We start from the raw sequence: 25,013 nt of genomic DNA, 5'->3' as shown, positions 1-25,013 counted from the left end.
TATGTGCTATCGTGAGTGCTGTGAAGTGTGTAAACCTGGTGATTTACAGACCTGTACCCCTGGGGATAAAAATACATTATATGTTTATTAAAAAAAAAAAAAAAAAAAGGATGAATACCCAACTTTTGTAGCAACATGAACGGGACTGGAAGTGATTATGCTGAGTGAAATAAGTCAAGCAGAGAGAGTCAAGTATCATATGATTTCACTTATTTGTGGAGCATAACAAATAACATGGAAGACATTGGGAGATGGAGAGGAGAAGGAAGTTGAGGGAAATTGGAAGGGGAGGCGAACCATAAGAGACTATGGATTCTGAAAGACAACCTGAGGGTTTTGAAGGGGCAGGGGTGGGAGGTTGGGGGAACCAGGTGGTGGGTATTAGGGAGGGCACGTATTGCATGGAGCACTGGGTGTTGTGCAAAAACAATGAATACTGTTACACTGAAAAAATAAATAAATAAATTAAAAAAAAAAAAAAGAATAACACTAAAAAGAGAATCAAAAAAGAAGCCAATGCCTTAGAAAACTCATTTGGAGAGATAAAAATATTTTACTATCAAAAAAAATTTTAGAAACTAACTATATGATTATTTTCATTCTAGTGTCATATCTGAAAATTATTCTTCATGCTTAGAATATAGAAAGTCCATGTGAGCTTAAGGCAAGGATTTTGCAGTATGGTATAACAATGATATGTGAGTATAACAGACTGCAGCAAGTTATAAAAATTCTTTTCATCTACTAATGTCAAGTAAAGTAATTTTTTTCTAATGTTATTTATGATTTAACAATAACCTCACAACTTAGGTTCTTGTTTTACAGAAATGCCAGCACTGACAGAGCAAATAGCTTCTAAGATAAATATATGACAGCTATCTTATTCTTTGTTTTCACAATGGAGTCAATGAACACCTATTTTATTTTATTTTTAAAGATTTTCTTTCTTTTTTTTGTGAGAGAGATAGAGCACAAGCAGGGGAGGTGGGAGGCAGAGGGAGAAGCAGGCTCCCTGATGAGCAAGGAACCCAATGTGGGGCTCCATCCCAGGACTCTGGGATCATGACCTGAGCTGAACGCAGATGCTTAACCGACTAAGCCACACAGGCTTAGTCCCGGAATGCCCATTTTAAATAAAACAGTTTATGTAAAGCCTAGTCAGTAAAGATAATTTTTAGGAAAAGGGATTTTGAAAGATGAAGAAAAAAGCAAACACAATTTTTCCCCTAAAACAGTTCTGAAAGTTCTTTAAAATTCATATTATAACCTCACTTGATTTATTATTATTCATGAAAAGAACAGGTAATTTTTAAAGTAAAATTTTTCTGTTCTTGATTTTCTTCTTTAAAAATTGGCACTTTGAACATAAGATCATTCTACTGGCTTTCTGTCAGAAACAACATGTGCCTCAGACTTCTGTTACCAAGAAAGATCAGGATTTCAGTACTACTTGAGAAGTACAGACTAAAGTCACATAAAAAAGACAAGCTGACCTATCAGGGGCATGAAATCATGTTCCTAAGAAAATTATCAAATAACTACAAAAATTAAAAACTCATCATTTTCACACGGATGGACCTAGAGGGGTATTATGCTAAGTGAAATAAGTCCGACAAAGACAAACACCATGTGATTTCACTTACATGTGGAATCTAAAAAACAAAACAAATGAACAAATAAAGAAAAGAAGCAGAAATAGACCCATAAATACAAATAACAAACTGGTAGTTGTGGCGGGGGGGGAGGGAGTGTGAGGATAAGCAAAAAAAAAAGGGAAGGGGAGTAAGAGATACAGGCTTCCAGTGATGGAATGAGAAGTCACAGAGTCAATGGTATTGTAATAATGTATGGTGACATTGTATGGTGACAGATGGCAGCTACACTTGGTGGTGAGCATAGTATAATACACAGAGTTCTTGAATCACCACATTGTACACCTGAACTAATGTAACATTGTGTGTCAAACATATTTCAACTTAAAAAAAATATATATATTTTTTGCCAGTCTTAGTCATGAGAATTTTCCTCTAGGTAGCAAAGTTATTAACACACTCTTAATTACTCAGGCTAGATACTTTAGCATATGCGTAGTGCCAAAAGTTAAATAATTAATGTAAGTACCACATGTTAAGTCTATTGTATAAAATTGGCTTCATTCATTTGTATATAACCAAAGGCTTTAAAATTTGCAACAGCTCTATTATGAAACCATCTTTTCCCACACATTACTAGTTATATAAAGTCCAATTGGGGGGTGGAGAGACTAAAATAGATACATGTTCTTTGCTTAAAAAAAAAAAAAATCCAAGTCACAATTTAATTGTTAAACTGAATTACATCTAGATCTTGAGTTCTACTTCAGGATTATGAAATCCAGGCTAATTTATCTAAATTCTTGCCTTGCCTAAGAGAAAGATCACACTTACACTATATCATTTATATGAAAACCCTTCTTTAATTTTGGTATTACAAGGACATTAGTGAACTAAATTCTATTTGGGAGAACATTTGCAAGTAGCTTTGCCAGCTAGAAAGCGTTGGCTGATCTCTGATAATGGCCAATTGCTGTTGGTCAAGTTGCAGGAGTTTTAGAAGATCCAAAATAGTAAGAAATAACTATTTGTGGACTACTTTACTTCTAAAGATATCACATGAATTCACTGTCCTTTTGTCAGTAGGATATCTCTTATTAAATATTAAGGGTAAGTGGGAATTTCAAAAGATTTTTAGATTAGAATATTTTCTTTAGGAATGTAACACTTTAAGGTTATAATGCAATTTAATGGAAACACAGATTCTATTTAAAACTGTCAGCTTTATCTATTGGTTTTCAGAGCCAATTTAATACATAAAAGACAAAAGCCGTTACTGTTGATTTGAAATTGACTTTTTCCCAGTATTTTTCAGTATATTAAATGTAATTCAGCATATATGTCTATGGTTACCAGAGGCTCTATTTATAGAAGGTTCTGTGTGGAAAGTTTATTTCTAGGGACAAAGCTTATTTATGTCCCACTTTATAGGACTAACCTTAGAAGGCTAGCTGACAATGTACCCCATAAGCACACACCCTTATAGACCATGAGATAAAAACAGTAAACCTACTCACCAAAAGATACAGACATAGAGATAGAAGTCTCTGGGTAGCAGGACTGGGAGACAGGGTGAGATGGGACTACTGTATCAGTAATACAAATACTACTGAGTTTATCAGTGAACTGATATCATTAGTGGTACTGGAGTTTTTAAACCAGAGTACAGATACTGCTGTGATACAATAAAACTAAATTTGATAAATAAATCTCTAAACCCATACCAGTTACATCCACTACCTGTAAAACACTAAGGGAGTCAGGAAGGGCCCAAATATAAATTAGGATGTTAAATTAGATCATTTTTTAGTTCCTTTCTAGTTGTAAAATTGATGATTCTATCTATATACACTCATCTTTGAAAGCATACAACTAAAGAACAGAGATAAAAATCAATAGGAAAATTTAACAATTATCCCAGATTTATTTTCTTTGAAAAAACATTTATGCCTATGAAGTATGCTATTATTTAAAATATAAAGATCAGCCATTTTTCCAAATCTTCTTTGAACATTATCATGGAAATAAGATTCTGAGTAGATTGAGAAAAACACAAACAAAACTATCCACATTACCAACTTTTACTACCTTAGAACTACAGCATAAACAAGCACTACACTATGTACTGCCTCTTGCAAACTTAACAAAACAATGCATTTCTACAGGAACTCTGAGAGAGACAGCAAAACTTGTGGGGGGGGGGCGGCGAGTGGGCTGATTTTACTTTTCTTTAACCCTTTTGATGTCAAAGTTAAAAGCTGTAAAATAATGACATTTGTTTTACTTCCTTTAGGAGGGAATCATTTGCAAAACTACACTCTTATTTTATATGCTTTTAGTTTTCAGTTAGAAAACTTGTTGCTTAATATGCAAACCTCAAACTGGGGGAGGGAGGTAGGAACTGAAGCTCAACAAACACAACAAAATAAAGTTGCTTTGCTATGTTGAGGCTGCCTGGCTTTTTGTTACTCTACTTGAAAGTAAATGGGACTTGTCTGTAGAGAGTGCTGCTTCAGCAGTTCCAAATGAATTTCAAGCCTGTGCTCCATATTTTCTCTTTTGTAAGTTTAATGTATTCAGCAATACTGAACTGACAATTTAAATAACTACATTTTTAAACAAACGAAGCATTGATGTTAATGTATGAAAATGGTCCAAACCCCTAAGAGTCTTGGTTCCCACCATTGTTTATTCTGACAACAGGATGTAATTGCTTACTTACTTGGCAGCAAATTTAACCATCTGCTTGCTTGCATGGTCTCCCACAGCCACGAGCGCCTGGACATTAAACTGCTGCTGACGTAGGACCAAGAAACACTGCTTTCCTGAATAAGACAGAAAGAACACAAGTGTACTAAGGACATGCTACTTCAAGTTTTTACAAAGAAGAAAAATGTTTTTCTACTTTAAAACTGAGCCACAATTTACTATACTTATCAGGCACGTACATATGTGTATCCAGCTTCCATATACTCATACTGTTGACAAGCTTTAAAGAAACCCAAGTTCCTTCTATGGTAATGAAATTACCATAATTCCCTCTATGGTAATGAAAATGTTTTTAACATGTTATGAGAACACAGGCAAATCACCAAGTTCAAAAAAATATTATAAATCAGAAAATTATTTTATCATTGCATTGATTAAACAATTTCAAGTAACTTCAGATCACTTTAAACATTCATTCAATATCAAGTGTACACAGGCAAAGGCACTATGCTAACCACTATGGGATCTTCAATGATGAAACCACAGAAGTGCTAATAAAGTGCTTAGTACTGAGAACACAAGCATTCTGTGCAGGTGGTCCATTTTACTTCTCACCAAAGTATATTTTAAAGAGCACCTAGAAAGACAGGTTAATTTCATTCATGGTCTATTTTCCTCTGTTTTCCCTTATCATCTTCCTTGTCCTTTTTCTAAGAGTTCCACATTTTCCTCTTTACTTAAATTTTTTTTTTTTTAGGATTTTATTTGAGAGAGCGAGAGAGCAAGAGCGCAAGAGAGCACAGGCTGGGAAAGCTGCGGAGGGAGAGGGAGAAGCAGGCTCCCCGCTGAGCAGGGAGCCCAACACAGGGCTCAAAGCAGGGCTCTATTTCAGTAGCCTAGGATCATGGCCTGAGCCAAAGGCAGATGCTTAACCAACTGAGCCACCCAGATGCTTCTCCAAATAACTTACTTTGCATATAAAAGATCATTCCATTTATCCTCTATAATCAGTTTTATTTTTACATATTGTGGGCCTCTCCTCTTTTCATAAGGAACTGCCATTCCCTATTCTTAACAAGGAAATATTAAAAATATCAAAAAATATTATTCATAATATTCAGTGACTATTTATCCTTGTGACATCCTTTTCCTCTAAAGCAGACTCTTTTTAAGTCTATGATCAAGTTTTGGGAAATTAATTCCTCATAAAATGAGTTAAATCTTTGTATGACCACTTTTCTTATCAGATTAGTTTTATAGAACATCAAAAGATTTCAGTTTTTAAAATCCTTGCAACCCCCCCAAATGCAAGCAGATTTATAATCATTACTTCCAACATACAGTATTTTGAAACACAAATAAGACCACAATCATGAGCCTAAAAAAAAAAAAAAAAAAGGACAGGTTGTAAACAAAGTGCCAACAAAAACACAATCTATGGACTTCTGAGTAATATATGACTGACATATTTTTAAGCACCAAATATACACTTATTTTCCCTTTCCTTTGAAGTATGATTCAGTCATAAAGTAAAATCTTAAAAAAGAAAGTTACACATTCTAAACACATTCAAGGGGATTTAAAGATACTGAATGGATAAAGGTTGTTACCATGAAGAAATCTGCAGATAGATCAAAATGACATTATCCTCGGAACTACTAAAACCAGAGAATGTTTGAGAAACTTTTAACAGAATGTTTTTGTGAAATGGAAGGGAATGTGATTTAGTAAGTATATTAGCTGCTCTACTAGTGCAGATAGGCAGCAATGACCTAGCTGCACTACAAAGCCATGCTGTGATGAAATTTTAGCAAAGACCTTGAGAGAATGGAGCTCTACAAAACTTACAAAAACAGCACATGAAAATGTCTCTTGGTCAGCACTAGGGGGTAACACTTTGTGTAAGGGTTGGTAAAGAGTAAAAGCTTTGAAATCAAAAGACCTAGGATCCTACCCTGTCACTTCCTAGGAAGGGGCCTGAGGGAAAATTACTAAACTACTTTATGCCTTAGTTCTTCATCTGCAAAATGGAGAAAGTAATAGTATGCTTTTCATGTTTTTTTTCCCTATAATCTTGAGGATGATACAGGTAATATATTTAGAGTTGTGACACATCCAATTAATATTATTAATTAATGTTAATTATTATTAATAGCACCACTGCCACTGGCTCTTTATTTGATTGATTACCACTCCAATTTCACATTTGGATTACAGTGTGCAACAATCATGCCAGGTGCTGGGAGCACAAAGTAAATATTTGATAGACAATCATGACAGACTATTTTGTAAAGAAAGTGATAAAGCCATATAAAGCATAATCCCAATTTTATCTAAGTATATTAAAATTGACTGTGTAGAGAAAAAAAAAACCCACCAAAATGTGAATTTGATTGGCTAGGAAAAAACCACCACAATGTGGCCACTAACAGATGTGAAATTATAGGAAATTATGCTATTCTTGGTATTTGTTTTTTTCCCCTGATAAGCATGTACTATTTTTCTAATCAGAAAAAATACTTTTTAAGAGAATAATACAATTGGGAAGGTAGATATAGAAGAAATGTGGGGCGCCTGGGTGGCTCAGTGGGTTAAGCCTCTGCCTTGGGCTCAGGTCATGATCTCAAGGTCTTGGGATCGAGCCCCGCATCGGGCTCTCTGCTCGGCAGGGAGCCTGCTTCCTTCTCTCTCTCTGCCTGCCTCTCTGCCTTCTTGTGATCTCTGACTGTCAAATAAATAAATAAAATGTTTAAAAATAAAAAGAAGAAGAAATGTAAGGGCTGAAAGGAAATCTTGGCCATCTTCAAGATTTAATACAAATAGTATGTAGAACCTGAGGGCGTTGTAGGAGGCTAAATATAGAAGAAAATATGCTCTCAAAGATTTGACCTGATTGCTATGGAAAACAAATCAAGAAATCATTGGTAATGGGTGGAGTAAAGATTGTTCACTGTTCTCTTTTAATGTTTAATGTGCCTATTGTATATAATTCTAAATATTAAACCTCTTATTTTTTGAAAAAGGAAACAGATGGAAGGGAGGGGATTAAGTAGTAAAACCAGCACCATGAGGTATTATATAAACCTACAAGTAAGAATGTATCAGCACAAAAACAACCAGATCAGTGGAACAGAAAAATAAACTCAAAATAGACCTTATTAGAGAAAAGAAATTCTAATTCTAGATAGAATTCAGGAAATTTAAAAAAAAACCCAACAAGTAAAAAAAACTGAGTGAAAAATGAAACTGAATATTAAACTGTACAAAAGAGAAGGGGAGACCTTTCTAAGTATAAAAGTTACAGAATATCTATACGCAAAAAACTGAAAGTTTCCATAGTGTAGTGGTTATCAGTTTGTCTCACACAAAAAACTGAAACACTGGGAAAAACCTTTTGCTAAATGACTTACAACCTATATGAGTTAACATCTTTAACATATAGAGATTATAAAGATTTATAAGTAAAGGACATTGAGATTCCAACAGGTAAATAGGCAATAAACTCTAACAAATCATTTGAAAGAAAAAGAAAAAGCCTGAGTAGGTAAATATAAGGGAAAAAATGAAGGCAATGCAAATTGAAGCAAACAATGATGACACATAATTTACCTCTCAAATTAGCAGAGATTTTAAAAATATATAATGTTATTTAATGCTTAGGAGAATTAAGTGAAAACTGTTCCTCCGTAAGTTGCTGATGGCAAGGTAAACTTGCATTTTCTTTTGGAGAATCACTTGGCAATAAGCATTAAAAGCTTAAAATCGGGGGCGTCTGGGTGGCTCAGTGGATTAAGCCGCTGCCTTCGGCTCAGGTCATGATCTCAGGGTCCTGGGATCGAGCCCCGCATCGGGCTCTCTGCTCTGCAGGGAGCCTGCTTCTCTCTCTCTCTCTCTGCCTACCTCTCTACTTGTGATCTCTCTGTCAAATGAATAAATAAAAATCTTAAAAAAAAAAATTAAAAAAAAAAAGCTTAAAATCGTTCTGTTTCACGAAGTGTATTTCTTAGAAAGTATGTTAAGGGGGCACCTGGGTGGCTCAGCTGGTTAAGCAACTGCCTTCAACTCACATCATGATCCTGGGAGTCTGCTTCTCCTGCTCCTTCTGCCCCTGCCCCTCCCCGTTCATGCTGTCTTAAATAAAATCTTCTTTTAAAAAAATGTATGTTAAGGAAATTGAGTACGGAAAGAGTCACAGTGACAAAGATGTTCACAGCAGTATTATTTGTACAAAAGCATTGAGTCTCTATTATTATTTATTTAAGCAGTCTTTATTAGTGGAATGATCTACATGTGACTTCAATCCCAGGACCCTGGAACCACCACCACCTGAGCAGAAGGCAGACGCTTAACTGAGTCATCCAGGTGCCCTTTCCTTTTATATCTTCTTTGAACCTTTAGAATTTTAATTTTTACTATATCCACAGATTATCTTTTATTCTAAGAAGCAAGTATGTAATTTCTCACTTTAGCAAAAAAGTCTTTTTGTGTAAATTAGTATTGGAATTTTATAAGACAGACTAATCAACTGCTAAATATTACTCATCTTTCTTCTTGGAACCTGCCAACCAGGAGACAGTTTACAAAGGAAGATAAAGTCAATGTTCAAAATAGCTGAATGAATTTGCTATTTTTAGGTATTTTAAATTTGGCTCCTTAATAGTTAAGAATTTGTCTTGCATTTTGATTCTCAAGTTTTTAGAAGAGGTAGTCTATTTCTTAAGTTTACACAAGAGTTCTGTTTCAGAAAAATGTAAAGTTTGGTAACTTTTATAGCACCTGGTGCATTCTTTATTTCTAAGCTGAAGAACATGATCACAGTCAGGACAAAAAAGCTCACCCCCATCTCCATTATGGTGATAGCTCAGTAATAAAGGAGACTTTTGTGGGAGAACTACGTTATCCAAGATGTGAGGCAATCTTATGTTTTCATCTCTTCCTGTCTTTTAGCTTGCCAAGTTCCTGAATTCATTATTTAGATAATGTATCTTAACTTCCTAATACCCAACATTAACATTTTTCTTCATCATTTATGTTAATTCATTACTGAATAGAACGGCAAAGACCTAAATGTTTTAAAGTTACTTTCCGTTTGTTATTTCCCCCGAAATATTCTTGTATGTACATAAATTTAGGTTCTAAACTATCTGATAACCAAAATAAACTAGCTATTTTGGAAGAACAAGTAAGATTTCAGAAGGATGGTATTGAAGGAGAAGTATTTTGTGTCAATGACTTCAATGTAGTATACATAAAATTTAAAAGGAGCCACAGATATTTCAATTACTCTTTCAATATGCAGGCTTAAGCTCATAAGCTTTCACAGTCTAAAGAAATGAATTTTAAGTGTATCACCAAGAGTTAAAAATTTCTCCTTTCTCCTGTATAAACCACCTGATTTTAGGGATAGAATACATAAACCTAGTAAGAAACCTCATTTAATATTTAAAAATGTATGAAATACTACCATTAAGAATATGTTATAAACAGATTTTTTTTTTTTTTTACGTAACAGGATTCTAGTTGTCATGCTTCTGGCACTATGATTTTGACACTTCCATTTCCTTATTTGTGGTTTTCTGGAGCTTTGCTCTACTTGAAATCGCTAGCATGGGTTATTTCACCCAAGCCCAGTTTTAATGTGCTACCACTTTTGGAGTTAAGGCACCTACATGCTTCCAAGTAAGTCGTATTTACAGGTAATTTTTCCTATGTAAGGAAGAAGGGAGTAGGGTTTTGCGAATTTGAACCCTAAGATTTTATTTATTTCTTTAGATCATCTATTTTTTTAAAAGATTTTATTTATTTGAGAGAAAAATGGAGAAAGCAAGCAAGTGGGCAGAAGCAGGGGGAGTGGCAGACAGAGCGAGAAGCAGGCTTCCTGCAAAGCAGAGAGCCTGATGCAGGACTCAACCCCAGGATCCCCGGATCATGACCTGAGTCCAAGGCAGCCACACAGGTGCCCCTAGATAATCTACTCTAGCAGAAATAAGAAATGTTGATGATCACTATTGGTAACAACATAGGGAAAGTGGTACTGTCACATACTTTTGGGAGTATTAACTGAGCAGTTTTTTGGGAGGATAATCTGGTATAAGAAATTTTAAATATGCATACATATGCCCTTCAACCCAACAGTTTCACTTCTAGTGATCTACCTTGGAGCAATACTGCCTTATGCAGACCTGTAACTAGAATTATGGAAAGATCTCCAAGAAACAGCGTTAACTGAAAATTTAGAAAGTTGCAAAATAACAAATAAAATATATCAATTACACAAAATAAGACAAGTTAAAAGTCACATGAACAAAACAAAAACCTTTATATATATGAATATGTGCAGATGAGCATTAAAAATAAAGATTTTTAGAAAGACATTGAACAAATTACTAAGAATTAACAGAGGGGCGCCTGGGTGGCTCAGTGGATTAAGCCGCTGCCTTCGGCTCAGGTCATGATCTCAGGGTCCTGGGATCGAGCCCCGCGTCGGGCTCTCTGCTCCGCAGGGAGCCTGCTTCCTCCTCTCTCTCTCTCTGCCTGCCTCTCTGCCTACTTGTGATCTCTCTCTGTCAAATAAATAAATAAAATCTTAAAAAAAAAAATGATCTTATAAAAAGAATTAACAGAAAGGTTGAGGCAGAGGATAGGGTGTAGAGAAGAAAAAAAGGAGTATCACTTCTGTATTTTCCAAAAAATTTATGTAAAGATATTAATGTATGACTTGGGTAACTTACAGCTTAAATGCAGATGCACATATATATACACACTTAAAAACAAAATAGTAGGATTTTCCAATAAAAAATGATGAAAAGCAGATTAATGTAAAATTCCAAGGGAAAAAACACTGAAAACTAACCTCATACAATACTAAAAGAATACTACCCACACCTTTGCCAAATTCAGTTTATTCCAAGAATCCAAAAATGGTTCAGTATTAAGAAATCCAACTACTATAAATCATTACAATTACAAAGAGTTGATTTGTTATTTGTGGTGGTTATGTTCTATAAAGTCAGCAGGAACAATTTGCAAACACTGAGCCATTGCTCCTAAGGGAAATACAAGGTTAGGTGTCTGTGAGCCTCTGGTCACAATATTTTCACCAGTCCATCACTATATAACCTTGTTTTGCGGCTATTTCTGTTTGAAGTCACACTGTTTAATATATATTGTTGATTCATTAACATTGAACTCAACGGCCAACAGTACTGTAACTCATGTTTGAATGAAGCTTATCTAATACATGTACTTTCTCTGCAAGGCATAAGCCTTCTTGCACTTAGGAACACTAGAAAATACTTTAACATTACCCTTGATGCCTACTGTAAACAGCCATATCGCCAACAAAAAGCACAAAACTATGAAGAATCTGGCATTAAATAGACTGTAAAAGAACATTTGTTCATGAGAGGTGATACAAGAAGGTAGAGCTTCACTGTTTGACCTCAGCTGGGAACATATGCATTGGGCAAACTCAAGTTTTTGGTGTCTCTGCACATGTCCATGTCTGGCATTTCTGTGAATGACAGTGAAAAGTGCTACAGGTATTGATTTTGGGGTTACAACTACATTTTAGCAAGCAGGACTATTTGCAAATACACAATACATGAATAGAGAGGATCAACTACATTTTTTATTATATGGAAAATTTCAAAAAACACAAAAGCAGAGAGAATAGTATATGAAGCTCTATATAAATATATAAATATTATATAAATATACTCAACACAATTATATTTCAAGGGAAAAATTGATGAAAAAGGTCTAGTAAAATTTAACATCTATTTCTGATAACAGAAAATTTGGACTAGAAGAAAACTTCTTTTAATCTATTCTTTAAACTCTGGCATTGTTTTCTAATGACATTTTATGCAGAACACCCAAAGTCATGAAATAACTCATCAGGAGTTTAAATCTCTGCTGTTTGAAAAATTCTTCATTGAGGGAATCCCCGTAGTACTGGAGAAATCTACTAATCATTGCAAAGAGAAACAAAAAATAAGATAAACATTTGAAAGAAAAGGACAAAAAGATCATTATTTGTAAATGATAACAATATCTACCTATTATCCCCATGTACTTCAATAATTATCAACTCATGGCCACTCTTGTTTCAGCTTTATCCCCATCCTCATATCCCTTGATTCCTGTACTACTGTGAAGCAAATTTCAACCACATTATTTCATCGATACATAATTCAGTATGGACACCTAAGAGATAAGATCTTTTTAAAATCACATTACCACAGTACTATTATCTCAACTTCAAAAGATAAATTTTTTAACATCAAACATCCAGCCAATGTTCAAATTTCTGAGAGTCTCAAGTATCCTTCCTTCCTTCATTTAACTATATATTTAACTTCTGATTCAAGCAAGTGACCATTGAGAGATCAAGTTCTTATGTCCATCCCTCCCTTTTAAATTTATTTGTCTAAGAGATGAGGTCATTTTTGCCCAGTAGTTTCCTATAGTCTAGATTTTGCTGATTGCATCCTCACTGCTACTTAACATATTCCTTTGTCCTGTGTTTTTCCTTTAAGTTGGTTGTTAGATCTAAATGCTGCATGAGATTCAGGTACAATTTTTTGAGGCAAGACTAGTGCATTGGTGGTGTTGAGTTCTTTCATGAATACATATAAAATATTTCTGGTTGTCTATTGTGTTATTAGCAGTCACTGGTGATGAATGCCTGGGTAATTTACTAGAGGCAAAATGATGAAGTTCGAACGTGCTTTTCTTCCATTTTATTAGCTGGAATACTACTCCAGCAACTTCTCCCTAACTACCATTTGGTTAGCCAGTGATATACAATTCATACAGAAATTGTATGAATTTATTTTTGTTTACTTTCTCTTTATTTACCAGTTTTCAAAATAATAAGCTTGTTTCACTGGTGACCAACCAGGGTTTTGCCTGTCTTAGCATCATTATAAATTGATGGATTTAAAAATAGCTGATGTGTTTCAATTCACTGCAGTTATCCTTATTTGATTCTCAAGTTGGTCCATCTAGGGGATGCATGCAAACAGAAATATTCTTGGTTCAGGCGTACATGTAGCATGCATGGAATCTTTTCATTTGCTAAATCACTATATTTAGAAAACATACAAAGGCTTCCAGTCTAATGGGAAAAAGACAACTAAATGAAGGCTTAAAATACAATGTGATTATCTTTTGGTAGAATAAATGGCCCAAACTTTCAGAAAGGTAAATCAACATTTTTGGAAAAAAACTCCACCAGTTTTCTCAAAGTCCAACAGTATTCAGCTATTTGGGGGAGTACATTGGAAGAGCAGACAACTTTTAGTTGTAGTAATCCTGAGAGCAAGATATATGCATATGTACATGAGATATATGTATAAAATGGCATATATTAATTCTATAATGAACATTTTAAAACAAGAAATATAACATAGAATGAATTAGATAGCATAGAAGTAATAAGCTCTGCTTGGGAGACTAAGTCTCTTAGAAAACTACCACATTCTGTTCATATTCTACCAATTACTATGAGTTCTTGGGTGAGTAGCTTTGTTATTTGAAGCCTCAGTATATTCATTTACAAAGTGGAATAACAAAGCCTGTTCTACCTACTTCACAAATTTGTAGGAATGATCAAATGTGAAAAAGTGTGTGAAAAAGCATAAACATTATAAACTGTTAAGTGCCAATATTTTTAGACAATCTTGAACACGAGGCTAGGGCAATTTTATGTAAGGAACAGGCCTGTCTAAACAACCCTTATCTTTCTTCTTTGTTGTTAATGCTAAATTCTTAGTATTGACAGAACTTTCTAGTGACAAAAATGTTCTGTATTTGTGCTGTATTTGGGAGCCACTAGCCATTGTGGCTATTAAGATTCAAATTACAGCTAGTGATTTGAACTATTAAATTTAAATTTAAAGTTATATGTAGCCAGTGGTCACTGTATTGGACAGCCTAAACTTAGGCTTATTTCTTTGTTACCTATTTCACTATCTAAATATTACAAACATAAGAATGTTAACATATGAGAAGTTTCTCAAACATACTCCTCACTTAAAAAAATTTAAACTTTTGGGGTGCCTGGGTGGTTCGGTCGGTTAAGTGTCCCATATTTTATTTCAGCTTGAGTCATCATCTCAGGGTTGTGAGAGAGAAGCCTCTGTTGGGCTCCGCACTCAGTGTGGCCTGCTTGGGATTCTCTCTCTCTCCCCGTCTCACTCAACTCCCATCCAAAAAAACACAAAAAACAAAACTTTAAACTTTTGAGTGATGCTAGAAAAGTACCTTAAAGTCTTAGATTTAATCTGAGTCTTTAAGGTCAAATTATTTTTAAGAATGTCATTTATTGGGGGCGCCTGGGTGGCTCAGTGGGTTGGAGCCTCTGCCTTCGGCTCAGGTCATGGTCCCGGAGACCCGGGATCGGGCCCCGCATCGGGCTCTCTGCTTGGTGGAGAGCCTGCATTCCTCCTCTCTCTCTCTGCCTGCCTCTCTGCCTACTTGTGGTCTCTGTCTGCTAAATAAATAAATTAATTAAATCTTTAAAAAAAAAAAAAAAGAATGTCATTTATTAATTTTATTTTTAAAGTAGACTCTATGCCCACAGGTGAACCCAACATGGGGTTTGAACTCACAACATGGAGATCAAGACTATAGCTGAGATCAAGAGTCAGTGTTTAACCAACTGAGGCATCCAGACATCCCAAGGATGTCCTCTAAGAACCTAAACATGGATTAATGCTTCACAGTGATTTAAGAAAACAGATGTTTTTGTTTTGTTTTTAAAGATTTATTTTGGTCTATGAGGAATTTGCAAAACAAAAAATTCAGAGTCCTTACCAACAGATTGAAATCAATCTTACCTTTAGCTCTACTTGTATGAACCCTTGCGCGCACCCAAACAACTTCATCAGCTTTGTGTACTGTCAAGTCACTAACCCGAACCAAAACTCGATCTGCAGCAAATAAATCAAACAATTTTGCATTGAGAATTTACAAAGTCATAACTATTTTGGTTTAGCAGCTAGCATAAGTACTGGGTATTAAGTAATTTTCAATCTCCGACAACACCTCCTTTTCTATCATTCTCCATATGTAATTTGCTTCAAGTTTTATGAATTGTACTAAGTATGTCTCTAAAATCTATCCAATTCTTTCATCTTCATTGCTACCATCTCAAACCAAAGTACCGTTTGGTTTGTGTAAAACACAGCAACAACCTTATAACTGGCATTCCCCTGATCCCCTAACTCAGGCTACATTGGAGTCAAAGAGATAGTTTCAAAATGCAATCTCTTGAATACTTCAATGACTTAAAGGGCCAAATACAGACCGTCTTCACCTGCCTTTGCCTAAATGGACATGGTATTTTCCCTTGCCTGCCATAGTATGTAAGTCAATCATACACGGGAGGATTTTCTGCCAGGCCCGGAGAGTGATGGTACCAGGACACAGAGAATGATCCAGGGAAGGCATGGTCCTCAAAATGAACTAATCAAAGTCCTTCTGTGGGACTTAGTATAGAGATATGGGAATGAAGCTCTCTTCCCTGGGGTTTCTGAGCCAAGATAGTATAGGCCTGGGCTGCAGCCACTATCTTTCCCAGTACTGGAGATGGCAGGACAAGAGAATAAGCCAATAACCTAAAGGAAACTGCATGTTGAACCAAGTATTAGGATTTTAGCAGAGATAAACCAAAGGCAGAATTTTCCTGTTACAGTACTGTAACCAGGAGACATATATAGTTTATTACTACCCCTCCCCTGCTCTGGCCCACCCCATGAAAAGACGTTTTAAGTGGAAGACAGTAGTGTGCTTTGCCAGCCAAATGGGAACTGTACCACAATAGGTGATTGGGGCTCATGTAAAAGACTAAAGCTCCAGTGAGCGTCTCTGTTATAGTTCAAGGAAGTCCAATTCAGGAAGATGTTGAAGCTGAAAAAAAGTCTCTAATCATCCCTCCTGCTTGTCCTGGCAGGGGAATGTCATCTTCTATACTGTTTGTATTCCGTTTTATACTAAATTATTTTACTCCACCATCTTTGCTTTTGGAAACTGTTTATTCTTAGCAAACCATGCCTTATATAGTACATTTTCCCAAGAAAGTTGAGAAGTAAAAGTTATTTTGTGGCAGTGCAATAAATCAAATCCCAAAGCACAATTAAACTGACCTAGAGGCTTACTTCCGAAACATAAAATTCACAGGCAGGTTTCTAAACCAGAAGTACATAAAGAAGAAAAAAAGAGAAAGAGAGAGAGAGAGAAAGAAGTACTTAGTACTTCCAATGGGCCAGAACTTAAAGGTTTGCAGTTGTACCAAAGTCTGAATGATCTGGGGTATCGACCAAAAGAAAAGTGATTGTTAAATAGTTGAGGGTAAGATAAGTCTGCTGAAATTCCACACAAATATATAAAAATACAAACATAAGGAGAAAATAAATAGAAACAGAAAACCTACAGGTCTGAGAGAAACAGCATGTGGCAAGGCAATTTCAAAGAAATATAATAAAGTGAAGGGGGAAAACGAAAGGAGGTCGCTCCGTAAAATATGCAAAAAGGTTGCATATAATGAAGGAGTTAATATTAACCGTTCTTTATCTCCTAGACTAGAGCTAAATTTTAGTTAAATTTTGTACCTTACCCTTTGAATATAATCTACCACTTAAAGTAAACTTTTACTGTATTTTTCTTCCCTTTCTAGAGTAGTAACCCTAGACTGAAAATGATTATGCAGGTTATCATTTAACCTTTTCAGAGTTATGCCAAACTTACTTAACTTCATGAAGAGCTTTCCTGGAATTAGAAGGGGGAAAAAAAAAACAGTCTTAATTATCAAATAGCTACTGACCTGGTTTTTCTTGTGATTGTATCATTGAAGATATTCCATATCTTTCTTTAGCATAATCCTACAAAAAATGGTTTTGGATTGTGACTTTCTATTTAGACACGAATAGCACAGTATACACAAACATACAAATAACAGAATATAAAAATGAATTCATTTTAACCTTCAGGACCATTTTATTAATTTAGGGAGTCAGTAGTTTTAAAGTGTGGAAATCTGCCATATCGTTTACCTATGTGCAGAAAAAGTTTATTTTAATTTGTTTTGAAGATCACGAGTCCTGGATGGATATATCACACACAACAGCACTCAGAGATAAAATTTTCACACATAAACAACACATCTTAAGTACCTTCTTCAAAAAGAACATTAAATGACTTCAAAGCAGGGATATAAATTTCCTGTGAAGGGAGTAGGATGAAGTAACATAGTTTTATTAACTTCCTATTACAGGAAGAGATGTTCAAAGAGAACCAACACTTTTGGGTAAGCTTTCTGAGCACCAGATGTCCTCAGTTTTTAGAAACTGAGATGCTGAATATAAACTACTACAACTTTGTAAAATGGCAAAAATACTCACCAGCTTCCTGTTTCTAAAACTACCTTCAGCGTACAGGGTTGCAAGGGGTTAAAAATGGACACTATCTAATTTCTTACTACATTTTAAAGAGCAGGAAACAGGATATCTATGGTACAGACTATAAACAATAAACTAAACTTACAGAAGAGATAAGCGGCCTTTTATTTTAATCTCACTTTACTTTTAAAATGTTATCTCAAGATCCTTCTAGCTATAAAATGACATAATTCCACCACAATGTCTACCTTATTATCTAGACCTATGCTATCTGCAAGGGAGCGTAGTTTATGTAGTTAGATCAAGAATAAGCAAAATGGGGCGCCAGGGTGGCTCAGTGGGTTAAAGACTCTGCCTTCGGCTCAGGTCATGATCCCGCGGTTCCCGGTTCGAGGCCGCATCGGGCTCTCTGCTCAGCAGGGAGCCTGCTTCCTCCTCTCTCTCTGCCTATTTGTCATCTCTCTGTCAAGTAAATAAATAAAATCTTTAAAAAAAAAAAGAATAAGCAAAAATAATTTCCTTAGCTTTTATAATGTATTTTAAGACATAGAGGAAGAAATTAGTTTCTGTCACTCTATTGCTTTCTGCTGGATTACTCTCCTTTAGATCTGGCAGACACTGCAGTTTGTGTTTATATAAAAATAAACCAGACACGTTAAGGTGAGTACTGAAAAACTTTTTTTCAAATTAAAAAAAAAATACACCTAAAGACAAAAATAACCCAGCCCTAACAGAGAGACAGTCACAGCATAAGTAGATTACAGCGTGTGAATACATTGATCACTTATCAGTACTGTTCATATTTCAGCTTTTGTTCCATCTAATATTATTAAGATGACCCATTCCTTATGTAGCTTATCACAAATTCATAACTCAAAAGAAAAATTAGGAGCTGGGTAGGGATTAGGACCTAGTTATCCTACAGCACACTAAGCTGTAGGACGACTTTAAACTTTCATTTCTGAAAAGCACTGAAGGACCACTGCGCATTATGAATTACCCACATGACTTTGAATCACTTAATCTCAAATGCTTGCTTTGCAAACTTCCCTACCTACCTCACCGGGTCACTAGAAGGGAGAAAGTAAATAAAAATGGGAAGCTTTCTAGAAAGCTGCCACATAGCAAATGGTCATTAAACATACTGGCAGATCGTTTTACGAGCATTACTTGCAAAAACATTAGGAACACGAGAGCTGAGGAAAAAATCGATTACTAGTGGACACTAAAATTTTACGGGGCGAGGAGTAGGGGTGGATTACATGAAGGACGTGCCTAACCCACTGTGATCCGGGCGCTCCTACTTCCGGGACAGTGGGAGCTCCAAGTCCACCCCACCCCGGACACGCTTCTGCTCCGCTAGGCCTCCCAAGCTCCCTTGTGAGAAATGAGATCCGGTGTGGGTCTGGCCACGCTGCTCGCGCAAAGGCCCAGTGAGGGCTCTGGGCATCCCCGGCCCCAGGCCCGGGGCCTGCGAGCCAAGTGCCAAGAGGGAGTCGGAGGCAGGGCCCTGCTCACCCTACTCCCTCCCTTAGAGCTGTGCGGCCCAGGGGGTCAGTTCTCCAAAGCCCGGGGGAAGGAGGACACCCACTTCCGCCGCGTCCATGATCTCCCGCGGCTTCTCCTGACTCTTGCGGCTTGCGCTGGCGCTGGGCATCGGGACAATGGGACGGGGCAGCGGTCACCACCCTTCCTCGCAGGCTTCCGTAGGGCAGGCAAAGTGGCTTCTCTATGCCACACAGTCTCCGCCCTCCCGGCCCTTCAGCCAGCACGCGCTCTCGGACTCCCCGTGGAGGGTCGGCTCCGGAAAGATCGCGAGAACTGAGATTCCTGAGCGCCGTAAGGCTAGCTGCCCGGCGCCGCGGTCCCTTCTTGCCCCGCCCCTACGGGAGTTTAGTGTTTCGGGGAATCTCGGGGAATTCGTTTGAGTCTCGCGGGACTGGTTTTGAGGAGCTGGATACCTGGATTCCATTAGGCGTGATGCGAACCTCTGGCGTTTTTCAGACTTATAAGCGCTGCGACTTTTGCTTGGTTCTCTTCAGCCTTTTATATCCCTACTGGCTTTAAATGCAGACTGTTCACAAAAACATTCACCCAAGCTAAGGCTTCGGCTTTCCTCCCTCAGACTTTCCCTGCCTTCCCACTCCCCAGCGGCACCGCAGCTGCCTGCGGTTACAGGAGACCTTTTCCTCAAACTGCTCCTGCGTATTGAGGTCACAGGAGTGCTGGGTCAAAAGCAGTTGGCTTGCTAAGGTAGGATTGGGTACCACTACCCAAGGGATAGGTGAGGTGTAAACACAATGGTGGAAACCCCTCACAGTTAAACTGATTACCTGGACCCATTGCATCGTTTCGGGATGTGCATAGTGTTGATTGTTCAAGGGTCACATCTCCTTGTTAGGCTTTAAAAAAGATTGTGATCCATGAGCCTTTTATCGCAATTGAAAGTAATTTGGTGACTAGATTACTCTCTCCTAGACTTCCTTGCACTCTGTCAAGTTCTAACTATCTAGTAATGTCTTAGCCTGGCACACAGGGGCACACAGTTGATACTCGTTAAAGAGTGCATATAGACCCCAGGGCAAATAAAAGGGCTCTGGAGGCTTCCTCATAGAGGTCCTGAGATACAGTCGTGAGAAGACAAACATCCCTGCCCTTGTGTAGATTGCCATCTTTCTGATTGCAGCTGAGAAGAAGAAAGATGCTATGAAAGTTTCTATGAGGGCATTCACCTCAGGGTTTCCTGAAGAAGTGATTCTTCAGCTCAAATCTAAAGTAGGTGTAGGGGCAACCAGGTGAAAAGGGACTGAAAAAATAGAATATTCAAGATGAGAGGGTACAGAGAGAAAGATCATGGTCAGGTTGAGGTAGTAAGCATAAGATGCTTTTGAGACATCCCAAGGGAGATGTCTAGGTAATCACTGGCCTTGTGAGGTCTGGAGCATAGAATAAAGGTCTGGACTATGAATAAAGATGGGTAAGAAAGGAGAGCTATGTGGTTATTGAAGTCCTGGACTAAAAAAGAGAATATTAGAAGAAGAGAGTATTAACATTCATCGTCAATTGCTGTATAGACTTCAAGTAAGATGATGACTGAAAAATATTTGTTGGATTTAGCAACATAGAGGCTATTGGTATTCTTAATAAACACTGTTTATGGTAAAGTGATGGGGTAGGAATTGGCTGAGAAGTGACAGTGAAGAAATGAAAGTACTGTGAAACCTTTATATGGTTCCTACTATGTGCCAAGCATTGTCAGTATTTTAGGTATACTAACTCACTTAATTCGAAATATAGATTTAGCAATATTAATTGTATGATATAGTGATTCAACTTTTAATGTTATGAAATGCTTACCACATTAAGTGCAGTTACCATCTGTTACCATATGTATTCCCTATGCTGTACTTAATATCCCCATGACTTATTTAAATTTTTAAAAAAATTTTTTAAAGATTTTATTTCTTTGAGAGAGAGTAAGAGTGAAAGAGATCAGAGAAAGGGGGAGAAGCAGATCCCCCACTGAGCAGATAGCCCAACTAGGGGCTAGATCCCGTGATCCTGGTATCATGACCTGAGCTGAAGGTAGACACTTAACCCACAAAGCCATCCAGGTACACCCCCCCCCATGCCATGACTTATTTTATAACTGGAAATTTGTACCTCTTAATCCCCTTTACCTGTTTTGCCCATCCCTTTACCCTCTCTCCTCTGGCAAGCACCACTTTGTTCTGTGTATTTATGACTCTGTATTTTGTTCTTTTTTAGATTCTATATATAAGTAAAATCATATAATATTTGTCTTCCTCTGTCTGACTTATTTCACTCAGCATAATGCCCTTAGGTCTAACCATGTTGCCCTAGATGGCAAAATTTCATTCTTTTTATGGCTGAGAAATATTCCATTGTGTATATACTACATTGTCTTTATCCACTTATCTATCAGTGCACACTTAGGTTGCTTCCATGTCTTGGCTATTGTAAATAATGCTGCAATGAACATAGAAGTGCATATAACTTTTTTAATTAGGGTTTTCATTTTCTTTGGGTCAATACCCAGAGATGGAATTACTGAATCATATGGTAGTTCTATTTTTGATTTTTTGAGGAAACTCCGTACTGTTTTCCATAAGTTACACCAATTTATATTCCCACCCACAATGCCCAAGGGTTCCTTTTTTCCCACATCCTTGCTAACACTTGTTATTTCTTGTCTTTTTGATACTAGCCATTCTGACAGGTGTGAGATGATACCTTACTGTGGTTTTGATTTGTATTTTCCTGATGATTAGTGATATTGAGCATCTTTTCATGTATCTGTTGGCCATTTGTATGTCTTTGGAAAAATATCTGTTCAGGTCTTCTGCCTCTTTTAATCAGATTTTTGGGGGGTGTTAAGTTGTATAAATTCTTTATATATTTTGAATTATAGCCTCTTATCAGATACATCATTGGCAAATATCTTCTTCTATTCAGTAGGCTGCCTTTTTGTTTTGTTGATGGTTTCCTTTGCTGTGTATGTATAGTCCACATACACAGGGGAGAAGGGTATAGTCCCAGTAGTTTATTTTTACTTTGGTTTCTCTTGTCTGAGGAAAACTCTCTGGAAAAATGTTACTAAGGCTGATGTTAAAGAGATTACCGCCTATGTTTTCTTCTAGGATTTTTATAGTTTCAGGTCCCACGTCTAGGTCTTTAATTTATTTTGAGTTTATTTTTGCCTGGAACAAAGCTGTTCATTTTTATTCTTTTTCAAGTAGCTGTCCTGTTGCCTAGCACCATTTATTGAAGAGACTGTCTTTTTCCTATTGTGTATTATTGTCTCCTTTGTTGTAGGTTATTTGGCCATATAAGCTTGAGTTTATTCCTGGGATCTCTGTTCTGTTCCATTGATGTAGGTGTCTGTTTTTGTGCCAGTGCCATACTCTTTGATTGCTATAGTTTTGTACTGTAGTTTGAAATCTAGGAATGTGATGCCTCTAGCTTTGCTTTTCTCAAGATTGCTTTGGCTATTTGGCTATTTTTTGGTACCATACAAATTTTAGGATTATTCATTCATTCTATGAAAAGTGCTGCTGGTATATTGATAGGGATTGCACTGAATCTGTAGATTGTTTTGGATAGTATAGACATTTTAACAGTCTCAATTCTTCTGATCTGTGAGCATCTTTCCATTTATTTATGTTATCTTCAATTTCTTTTATCAGTGTCTTTTAGTTTTCAGTGTACAGTTCTTTCACCTCCTTGGTTAAATTTATTCCTAGGTATTTTGTTCTTTTTGATGTAATTATAATGGGATTGTTTTCTTAATTTTTTTTTTTTTGCTAGTTTGTTATTCGTGTCTACAAGCGCAACATACTTCTGTATATTAATTTTGTATCTGGCAACTTTACTGATTCCCTTTATCAGTTTTGATAGTATCATGTCATCTGCAAATAGTGAAAATTTTACTTCCTTCTTACCAATTTGGATGGCTTTTGTTTCTTTTTGTTGTGTGGTTGCTGTGGGTAGGACTTCCAGTTGAGTAAAAGTGGTGGCAGTGGGCATCCTTGTCTTGTTTCTGATCTTAGAGGAAAAGCGTTTAGCTTTTCACCATTGGGTATGATGTTACTGTGGGTTCGTCATAAATACCTTTATTAGGTTGAGGTATAGTCCCTCTATACCCACTTTGCTGACAGTTTTTTTTTTTTTATCATGAATGGATGTTGAATCTCGTCAAATGCCTTTTTCTGTATCTATTGAGATGATCATATGATTTTTTTAAAAGAATTTATTTATTTGTCAGAGAGAGAGAGGGCACAAGCAGGCAGAGTGGCAGGCAAAGACAGAGAGAAGCAGGCTCCCCACTGAGCAAGGAGCCTGATACAGGACTTGATCCCAGGACCCTAGGATCATGACCTGAGCCAAAGGCAGCGGCTTAACTGACTGAGCCACCCAGGCGTCCTGAGATGATCATATGATTTTTATCCTTCATTTTGTCAATGTGATATATCATATTGATTGATTCGTGGATGTTGAACCATCCCTTGCATCTCTAAAATAAATCCCACTTGATCATTGTGTGTTGTATCCTTTTAATGTATTGTTGAATTAGATTTGCTAATAATTGTTGAGGATTTTTGCATTTATGTTCATCAGGGATATTGGCCTATAATTTTCTTTCTTTTTTTTTTTTTTGGTGTCTTTGATTTTGGTCTGAGGTAATGTTGGCCTTATAGAATGAATTGGGAAGTATTCTTTCCTCTTCTATATTTTGAAATAGTTTGAGAGGATAGGTATTTTGTTTGTTTGTTTGTTTTTAAAGATTTTTTAATTTATTTGACAGACAGAGATCACAAGCAAGCAGAGAGAGAGGAGAAAGCAGGCTTCCCGCGGAGCAGAGAGCCCGATGTGGGGCTCGATCCCAGGACCCTGGGATCATGACCTGAGCTGAAGGCAGAGGCTTTAACCCACTGAGCCACCCAGGTGCCCTGAGAGGATAGGTATTAACTTTTAAAATTTTAAAATATTTTTTTCTTTTAAAATATTTGATGGAATTCACTTGTTAAGCCATCTGGTCCTGTACTTTTCTTTTTTTTTTATTTTTTTTATTTTTTTTATTTTTTTTTTTTCTCATTTTATTTATTTTTTCAGCGTAACAGTATTCATTCTTTTTGCACAACACCCAGTGCTCCATGCAAAACGTGCCTTCCCCATTACCCACCACCTGTTCCCCCAACCTCCCACCCCTGACCCTTCAAAACCCTCAGGTTGCCCCAACCTCCCACCCCTGACCCTTCAAAACCCTCAGGTTGTTTTTCAGAGTCCATAGTCTCTTATGGTTCGCTTCCCCTCCCCAACTTTTCTTTGTTGGGAGTTTTTGTATTGATTCAGTTTCATTACTAGTAATCAGCCTGTTCAGATTTTTTATTTCTTCATAATCCAGTCTTGGAAGATTATGTGTTTCTAGGAATTGATCGTTTCTTTTTCGTTGTCTATTTTGTTGGCATAATTTTCTAGTGGTCTCTATAATTATATTTCTGTGGTGTCAGTTGTAAGTTGTCTTTCATCTGATTTCTTTCATTTATTTGAGTTTTTCCTTTTATTTCTTGAGAGTATGGCTAAAGGTTTATCAATTTACTTATCTTTTCAAAGAACAGCTCTTAGTTTCTTTCATCTTTTATATTGTTATTTGTTTGTTTTGTTTATTTTCACTCTCATCTTTATTATTTAATTTCTTTTACTAACTTTGGGCTTTGGTTATTCTCACTTTTCCTAGTTCCTTTAGTTATAAGGTTAGATTGTTTATTTGACATTTTTCTGAGGTGGG

At 36.5% G+C, this 25,013-nt stretch overlaps 1 protein-coding gene across 1 annotated transcript in view; it reads right to left on the bottom strand.

The window, feature by feature from the left end:
- The window catches only part of DARS1 (aspartyl-tRNA synthetase 1), a 61,545-nt gene extending 42,017 nt beyond the window's left edge, over positions 1-19,528 (bottom strand). Inside the window, exons 1-4 of the mRNA XM_046019547.1 lie at positions 19,296-19,528; positions 17,131-17,188; positions 15,146-15,238; positions 4,315-4,417 (exon numbers count right to left, since the gene is read on the bottom strand). Coding sequence (XP_045875503.1) covers positions 4,315-4,417; positions 15,146-15,238; positions 17,131-17,188; positions 19,296-19,361 — 320 coding nt within the window. The 5' untranslated portion in view covers positions 19,362-19,528. The remainder of the gene's footprint in view (positions 1-4,314; positions 4,418-15,145; positions 15,239-17,130; positions 17,189-19,295) is intronic.
- Positions 19,529-25,013: the final 5,485 nt, after the last annotated feature.

The sequence above is a fragment of the Meles meles genome, chromosome 9 (genome assembly GCF_922984935.1).
Source record: "Meles meles chromosome 9, mMelMel3.1 paternal haplotype, whole genome shotgun sequence".
Taxonomy (NCBI): Eukaryota; Metazoa; Chordata; class Mammalia; order Carnivora; family Mustelidae; genus Meles; species Meles meles.
Note: the sequence above shows the minus strand (reverse complement) of the source record. Positions and strands in the feature narration are given on the sequence as shown.